The 8877-nt window shown below is 39.4% G+C and overlaps 1 protein-coding gene across 1 annotated transcript; it reads right to left on the reverse strand.

Moving 5' to 3' along the window:
* Positions 1 to 2420: 2420 nt before the first annotated feature.
* On the reverse strand, positions 2421 to 8498 carry LOC107103951 (peptide YY-A-like). The gene is made up of 4 exons (XM_015403819.1): positions 8384 to 8498; positions 5864 to 6042; positions 2854 to 2934; positions 2421 to 2774 (listed from the first exon to the last, which is right to left on the reverse strand). Exons 2-4 carry the CDS (start codon positions 6040 to 6042, stop codon positions 2750 to 2752), a joined length of 285 nt encoding a protein of 94 aa, XP_015259305.1. The 5' UTR covers positions 8384 to 8498; the 3' UTR covers positions 2421 to 2749.
* Positions 8499 to 8877: the final 379 nt, after the last annotated feature.

Raw genomic sequence — 8877 nt, forward strand, 5'->3', positions numbered from 1 at the left:
TATATGCATGAAACAAGAGGAGCAATATGGCAATTGCCGTACTGCTCCACTTGTGAAAGTAAAATCTGTTGGGCTCTTTTTGGCATCAAGACAATTATTCTTATTGCCACATTGCCAGACAGGACACTGTTAAAAAAAAATAAAATAAAAGTTGACCAAGCAGAGGAGCTCCAGACTATGACTCTACCATCACTATATCTGACTATCAGTCAGATAGTGTGTTTCTAAAAAGTTAGTTTTAGGACAGATGACACCTTCCTGGATCCTGGCTGTGTGTTTCCTGGACAGTGGCCTGTTACAGTTGCCTTTTGTATCTATGCTTCTTTTTCTATGTCTGCTTCTGTCTCCTTGAACCCCAGTGGGCCTCAGCAGATGGCCGCTCACACTGAGCCTGGTTCTGCTGGAGGTTTCTTCCTGTTCAAAGGGAGTTTTTCCTCTCCACTGTCGCTACAAGCATGCTTAGTGTGAGGGATTGCTGAAGAGTCAATGAGTCGATGCAATCAGCTGGTTTTCCTTAGAAAGAAAACTTTGAATCAATCTGACTGGATGATCTGGTTGAACTGTAAAGTGACCTGAGATGACATGATGTGAATTGGAGCTATAGAAATAAACTGAATTGAACTGAATTTAAACTGAGTTTAACATTTTTGGGGAAATATTATCAGGACAAAATAAAAGAGAGAAAAAGGGTATTTTTGTAAAGTGTGCATATCCTTACACGAAACTAAAAACATAATCTGCAAAATAACAATGATAAACGTATGGTGTTAACCTGGCCACCATTTGCTTCTTTTGAACCTAAACAATTGAACCATGAATTCTCCTGAAAGTCCTCCTGAAAATCATCATGGAAATCCAGGAACCTTGGAAGTATACAACTTCAAGACCTTAAAACGCAAACACCTACCACTCAACCCAAGGTGGTTTGGAGATTCTTACACTGATCTCCCATATGCTGGTATGAATAGTTTTTTCTCCATTACTAAAAACAGCTTTTTGCATTTCCTTAAATTGTCTTTATCTGATATTAAATTAGAAGCAACTATATTTAAACAGAAGCCCCTGTATTACCAAAACACTGTACTTGGAATTAGAAACCACCTGTTATGGGTTCAGAAAATTAATTTATATGCCGTATACATTATGTAAAATACATGATGTATACATTATGTATTTCTAAAGAAGAAAGTTAAAATGGTGAAACTGTATTTTGAACTCTAAATATTGATAATAATAATCAATTTCAGAAGAAGACGGTAAGCCTTTGGTTTAGACCATAAATTCATCACACTATTGCAGGTGAAGATTCTCAGTCATCCAGGTCATAGTTATTCCAAAAAAGTTAAAAACAATCCACTGGACTTTGTTTGCAAGTTTGAAGATGTTTCACTTCCCATGCAGGAAGCTTTTTCAATTTAAAATTACAGAATTAGCATTGAGTTCAAGGCTGGAACTCAAAGCTACTATCAAACTTTAGTTAACAACCTGAACTTTTACTCACATTCCACTGATAGAAATGGAAAGTACAGTCTCAGATCTTATGCACGAGAGCCCCTTAATGTCCCCTGGTGTAACGACTGGTCAGCTTTTACAACTGTCGTTTTCTACATTTAGAGTGTTATAGACTTAGGCTGCTGGAGGACGCAGGGGCCCCTTTTTTTATCATCCTTCTTCTGCTTTTTCTCTTCATAGTAGCTGCATAACACCTGGAGCTTTAGCTGTGACACCATCCTGGGTGGAGGCATCAGACGGGTTGGGCCTATTTTTCAGTGTTTAGTCCTGTATCTGCTTACTTTAATAATTTTTGACCTGAAAACTGAATCAGAACTCATCTGCTTATCTTTTTCTTTTCTAGACAGAGCCACCTAGGGAGCTAGTTTACCGGTAACTTTTCTAACCTAGAAAGTATTTCTATATCAGTGATCCTATCCACCTTTTATATATCTGCTTCTTTCTCCTTGAACTCCAGTCAGTGAAACAGCTGCTTGCACTGAGCCTGGTTCTGGTTCTGCTGTAGGCTTCTTTTTCTTAAAAGGGAGCTTTTCCTCTCCACTGTTTCTGCGTGCATGCATGGTATGAGGGATTGCTGCAAAGTCAATGAATGGGGAGCAGATATACTGTTGCTACACAATCATCCAGAAGGAGTAAATCCCACAAAGTCAATCAGTCAATGCAGTCAGCTGGGTTTCCTTTGACAAAAAACTTTAAACAGTCTGTCTGAATGACTTGATTGAAATGTCTAATTTCATAATGACATTATATATGAGGACATTGCATAATATCATACAAGCCTACGAAAGATATTCAATGTTGCCCAACAATGCAATAAAGCTCAACATTTTCCCATAAAGCAACAAGCACTGATTGTTTTAGACTTTCATCCCACAAAAAGGACACAAGAAAAGGATGTTTATCTCACAGACAATGTTTTTATTCACATCCTCTCTTTTTACAGTTGACAACAGCAAGACAGAATGTTTCCACGACACAGAGATGGAGAAGAACAGAGTTCGTGAACACAGAGTTCCACCTAATGTCAGGCAGGTCTGATCTCATGGGTTTAAATTCGGGTTCTTATGGCACAGCACGGTCGCTATTGGACAAGACAGGAGCTGCGGAAAGAGCTCCAGTCAGTGATGGTCATTCTGTTGGCTTCAGAGGAGGTGAGAGGCACCTGTTGGCTCCTCTAGGTGCATTCTGGGAAGTCCCCGGATGGAAAGCACAACGAGGAGGTAAGAGAGCTGTGGAGTCACCACATGAAGGAGTCATCGTATCTGTTGGGAGGCAGAGAAGACAGTCAGAGTCTGTTTGTTCATATGTTCACATAACCTCAGGGGGAATTAGGAGCTTCACCTCGATCGCTGATCTCTGCTGCTGTCGCCTCCAAACAGCAGCTCTGCAACCAGGTCCTCCTGAGCTGAACGCTTCCCATATCTGAGGAAAGTTGAAATTCTGTCAAACCTCCATTTTCCCAAAAATTCTGTAAATCCATTTTTAGAATAAGTCCTATATGACATAACTGGGTGCTGCCAGCCATACTTCCTGGAGGATGTTCACATTTATTCAACTCTATGTTTGTTAGGACAGGTCTGAAGGCTGGGATGCAGAGTTACAGACGGATTTCACAGCATTTAGATGTGTGTCTGTCTAATTTAACTTTTATATAAAAATATATACTATATAATATATTCTTTTTTTCATTTAAATATGAAGTATTATTATTAATGGGATAAAAGCAGGGTATCAGGGGATTCTGGGAATATCAATGCAGTTTAAAAGGGAATGGGGTGATGGTGGGGGTAGAGTGTGTGTGTGTGTTGGGGGGGTGATAACATAGCTTACCAACTGCCCCCCAACAGAGCGAGCAGCTCTTATTTTCTCATCAACAGACCCCATGACCACTGCATCCAATCTTACGCTCCGATTCTTCCTCTTGGAAAGCAATGATGCAAGCAAGCAATACACACGTTGAACCCCAGCTGGTACCATTTCACACCCTGAGATGTTTTCCATGTCCGACAATGGCCACTTATCAGCCATAAATCTACAAAGTTGGTGCTTCTGATGTTTTCTATCAGCAAAACAGTTTTTATGTGAGGTAGCGGAAAATGAGGGCTTCACAGTCCGAGCGGAAACAAGCTCACCTGACGCTAAAGGGAGACCTGATGAACATTATTAGAAAGTAGAGATTCACCAATAAGGATATTCTGACTGACTTTTAATCTCAGTTGTTTGAGTGTCGACCTATCAATGCACATTGATATATAAAAGTAAGTTTAAAATAGCATCTGTGTTTCCTCTGATTTTATTTCAAAACATCTGCAATGTTGTGAAAAATAGGGCTGGGCAATTAATAGCATTTGCAATTTAATGGTATAGAGGACAATCTTTTATTTCCAGGTGGATCATCTAAATAAGTGGTCCTCCTAATGTCAATCATTCTGGGGATATGTTCACATTAGACTGTCCTTCCTGCTCTTCCCATTAGCTAGCTTTCTGCGCTGTCAGGTGCGGTGAGCAATGGATTCAGACAGTCATTGAAGCTCACATTTCTCACTGCGGGTCTTTAAAAATAGCCGAGGGAATGCTGCAAGAGAAAAGGTGTCTACGAAGTGCATGAGAAGAAAAGAAAGCTATTAAGGCAGATATATCCCAGAATGCTTTGTGTGAAGAGCTCTGCTCGCAAAACATTATGGGATTTGCTGTTCGGACGGTCAGTTAACTGAGTTCACTATAAAGTCCACTATATAGTCCCTGCTCTATATAGTGATGGAGAGATTTAGGGATTATGGTGGATATTCAGGTAGAGTAAGCTTGTATGAGCTACGAGAAGAGCAACCTTTAAACAGAGCGTGCACGAGGAGAGATGGGCTTGCACGCTATTAATAGGCGTTCCCTCTCTGGAGCAAGTACAGGGTTTGTGCATGTGTTTTTTTTTTTAAGCGGAAAGGACGGGTCTTCTAAATTATTCCCCAAAATCCTCCACTATCGCAGTGACAGTCAGTTATGGTCACCTTACATTTTACAAGACCATGAGATCAATATTTTCTTACTCCCGCCCTTTAATTAGTGGTAATACGTTTAAAGTCGGTTTGCTTCCACAATAAAGGAAATTAATTTCCTGCCAGCGTGCAGATCGAGGCACGCAAGTAGTATGTGAGCACTTTTCCAAACAAAGGTCACAGTAAAGTCCTGCTTGATTAACGAGCCTTCAAGGAAATGAAAAAAATTGAAGTAAAAAACCTACCTGCTTGGGGTTAGTGCAAGGAAAGATCCAAATAAAATCACAATCTCAATATTGGTTGATTTTTGGTAAAATCACCAAAGTTTCCTTAATGCCAAAAAGAGTCAATGTCATTAATCTAAGATCTTTGTTTCCTTTTTTATGTTTTCCTTTCCCATAGAAAGCTGATTAAGAAGGTTTCTCTGATTTATTCCATCAGCATAAAATAAATCATATGTTTTGGTTTTGTTTAATTCATTATTGAATCAAAGAATCTCTAGAACTCTATATATTCAGAGGGAGCCGACTCAGTAATTGTGCTCTTATTCTGTTCCCAACATAAAGGCTCCACTATTTACATCCACTGGTTGCATATGAAGCAGGGGTATAGGAGGACTAACCTATTCTATGGGTCATGATGTGTTTTCATAACCAATCCCCTAAATGTGTTTTTCACTGCATTCTTCTCGCCTTCAAATATCAATAAGCTATTTAACTTTCATGAATGAGAACAGATGCCCCATGAGCCAGACTGCTTTGAATAAAAACACCCAGAGTCCCTCCATAGCAGAGGTTATACCTGAGAACATCAGGCCTGGTCTGGGCTCGCTAACTGAATTTGGGATTCTATCCGGGTCCATCTTTATAACTTTTATTGCTCTGCAGCTGTTGATTTAAAGGCCTGGAGGTTAAGAGATAAGGGTGTTAATCAAATCTGTGGGACTCCAGGTAGGAGCTATAAGAAGAATCTGCGCTCATAAAGCTGTAGGCAGGAGCTGGAATGTGATTCCTGTTGTGACTTAAATGAAGGAAAATATCAGCAAACTAAAGCAGAAAAGTTTAAACCAAACCTTCTGTTGTAATATTATTTTCATTTTTATTCAAATCCTTAGCTTTTTATTCCCCCTATAGTAGAAAACATTTAGTGGTAACAATAAGATCTAAAAATGTTTGTTTCAATCAGGAGGGATTTCTCTGTCGTCTTAAAATCGGCTAAAAAGAAAAAGAAGATGGAAATGTCCTCAGAATAAGAACTTTTTTAAATTCTCTCATTCTGGTTTAAAAATAAAAATAAAAACAAACATTTTGTTTATTAATCATCAATAAAATGAGTTGGATTTTCCAGCTGTGCATACAGACCTCTGCCTGGTGATCAGGTTGATATAGTGTCTCAGGGCGGTGTAGTACTTGGCCAGCTCTTCGGGGGCGGCGTCCTCGCCAGGGTTCTCTGGCTTTGGAGGATAGGCGTCTGCCAGTGCTCCCAGACACACCAGCACACACAGCACTGTGGCCACAAGCATCGTCCATGGTTTCAGCATCTGTGGCGGGCAAGAGATCAGAGGTTTTATTTATTACATCTTTCATCTAAGAGAGAAAAATGGCTTCAGAAATGAATCGTGCTTCTCATCAGAGCTGTAATTATACCTTGAATTTCCCCATTGTGGGGCAATAAAGGGATTTTCTATTCTATTCTAATAGATTTTCAATTTTTTTTTTTTTTTTTATTCCAACTTAAAAAAAAAATGCACATTCACAACCCTGTAAACTTATCAAACACTGCGAAAAGATGCATGAGGCTATTTCAATCTGAAAAATTCACACAGAAAGAAAAAGACAATTAGAAGAATTTTAGTGATACAATTACTTTGACGCTCAAACCTCGGCTGAAAACATTAGTTTTGAATTTTGTGTTGATATGCATAAGCAGGAGTATAAAAACAGAGATATTTCCCCCCCAGGCCTGAAACTGGTGGTTAGTAGAGAAAGATGAAGTTGGTTCATTCCATAGACTGCTGGTCGGCGAGACATCTTGAGCTCTGTTGGTGGGATCCAGCAGACTGAGTGAGCTGATACTAGTGCTTCACTCAGAGTCCTGGGAAGATGGAAGTCCAGCTTGGATAAAGACAGCTGGCTTGAACCTGTCCATGATGAGCAAGCATGAGGCGACAGTTGAGAGGAAACCGGTTGATCTGATGGGAATCATACCCGGACTGCCATATGGAGAACTGGGATTATTCCCAAAGTGCCGGCCTAGGGTTGGCATGCTGGCCTGCATCTCTCTCTCTCTCTCTTTTTTTTTTTTTTTAAAGTTTTTTTAAGTCTGCCGGTGCAGCGGCGGTGCGCCTGTCAGCGAGAGGGAAAGACCAGGATGCTTCAGCCAGTAGCAGTTGAGGAGGGACACAGACTACGGATTGTGGAGGAAGGTGTGTGTGAATATGTGAACCGAATAAGGAAACGTGTGTCAGCTGGGGGATGGAGATCATAAAGATATCTGTTCTCCATCATCCCACCTTGTTCAGGCACTGCAGATACACAGGATCTCTCTGCAACAGATCGACTCAGGCTGCTGTTCACTTAATAAAACACATGAATCCATCTGCAATCATTGTTTATGAGCAGCTGGAAAATGTGGGTGACACACACCTGTCTCCAGTTGCAGAGCGTTTAAAAGGTGTTTCTCTCTATTAAGGACTCCTGTATCTGTTCTTTATATTGCTGTTTACATTCTTGATCACTGCTGCACTTTATAAATAGTAATGTTCATTTCACTGTTGAAAACTGTTTGGAAGTTTATCGAAGTCTCATTCTAATTAGAAAATTCCAACCATTTCGTTATCATCTATAATCTATAAATTTAAAAGTCTCTTAAATCCTGCTTGATTTCTTATGAATTTAAAAATAAGCTACAATCACTCACAAACTTATACCATCTTCAAACTAAATGCATAAAATTATAAATCCTAATAAATAATACCTTATTGTTTCCAGGTTTTAAATAGGAGTTTGGCGGGCTTCATTAAAGATGATTGATTTTATCAAATCATTTCTTTATCGAAATCTTGCTGCCTAAAAGCAGCTTCCTGTCATTATTATCTTTTAAAATATTAATTTCGCATCTTTGCACCACAAACCAACAGCAACAACAATCAGTCTGATAATAATAATTATAATTTGTACTCTACTTTTCATCAGGCATTCTGATTATTGGTCAATTTGAATTCTTTGCCTGGGGCACAATTTTAATTGATCTTTTTTAAATAGAAAAAAAAAAGTTGTTTTAAGATCCAAATAATCAAACCTCAGCTTCAGATGCTCGCCCGTTTTTTTTTTTTTTACTTCTGAAATCACAATCTGTCAGACATTCAACCAAAATCAACTCAAATACGGTATATAAAAACAAAACGCAGATAAATTTAAATGAGGTGATCGCATTTACTTGACTTTTGAAATAATTCCAGGAAAATTGTTCCTTCTATTAAAACAAGCATAAAAAGTGTTAAAATCTAACTAAAGGTGAACCGTCCCTGTTGGTTTTAAAACTTCCGCTATGATTAAATTGTTTATAATGTTTGGTAACAGCAGGTTGATGGAAAAACGTTCATTTCAGTCATTTCTAGATGAATTTAAGGCCCATCGCGGTGTCTCTGGATCCAAACTGAATCCGGTTCGGTTCCGATTGGCTCCCAGGAACCTCCTGCTGACGGACCCCTGAGAGCCCGCTGGGTTTAAGCTGCGTCACGTGCGCTTTAATTAACATGTTATAGTAGCCTATATATAAAAAAGGGAAAGTAAAACATGACAACATTCGCTCATTTAGTCTCTCCTTTCCAAAGTTAGAATAATTAAACATCTAACGATTGTTCTTTCTTGTAGACTTACTTTTAGCAGTTAGTAGTTGGAGCCACAGGTGGTTCTAAGAGCAGCAGCTTCTGGATTCTGTCCTTCTCGGCGGGTTTCCCTCTGCAGGTCGCTGCACCTTGCATCCAACCTGCAGCTGAAGTGATTTATATGGGTTGGTGCCAGCGGAGAAGGGAGGGGTTACTGGGAGGTGTGTGTGTGCGTCAGATGGTGCTGATGATAGAGACATTACTAATGCGTGGTGACTTTCTGATGCAGCCAACAGATGACATTTGGGGCCAAGAAATCCTGAAAGCGCGAGGAAAAAGTCGTGTTCATTGGTGATTTCATGCTTGCATCGTGTGAAAAAAGTTTCAAACATCTGGCCAGTCATGGAGGTGGTTAGTGGTGAACATCAGAATTATTAAACGTTTATTATTGAAGTAGAATTAGAAATACCGCTGTTTAAAAATACTACTGTAGAAGTTATAGGATCAACGAAAGCTTTTTACTGCAGTAAAAGTATAAAAGTACCA

This window comes from Cyprinodon variegatus, unplaced genomic scaffold (genome assembly GCF_000732505.1).
Source record: "Cyprinodon variegatus isolate N-32 unplaced genomic scaffold, C_variegatus-1.0 Scaffold1571, whole genome shotgun sequence".
NCBI classification, from domain to species: domain Eukaryota; kingdom Metazoa; phylum Chordata; class Actinopteri; order Cyprinodontiformes; family Cyprinodontidae; genus Cyprinodon; species Cyprinodon variegatus.

What these genes read in the sequence shown, in the direction of transcription:
- LOC107103951 (XM_015403819.1), bottom strand. Translation starts at nt 6,042, where the DNA reads ATGCTGAAACCATGGACGATGCTTGTGGCCACAGTGCTGTGTGTGCTG. An exon ending in AACCTGATCACCAGGCAGAG is followed by an intron (nt 2,935 to 5,863) that starts GTCTGTATGCAC and finishes AACTTTCCTCAG; the next exon opens with ATATGGGAAGCGTTCAGCTC. An exon ending in AGCAGAGATCAGCGATCGAG is followed by an intron (nt 2,775 to 2,853) that starts GTGAAGCTCCTA and finishes GCCTCCCAACAG; the next exon opens with ATACGATGACTCCTTCATGT.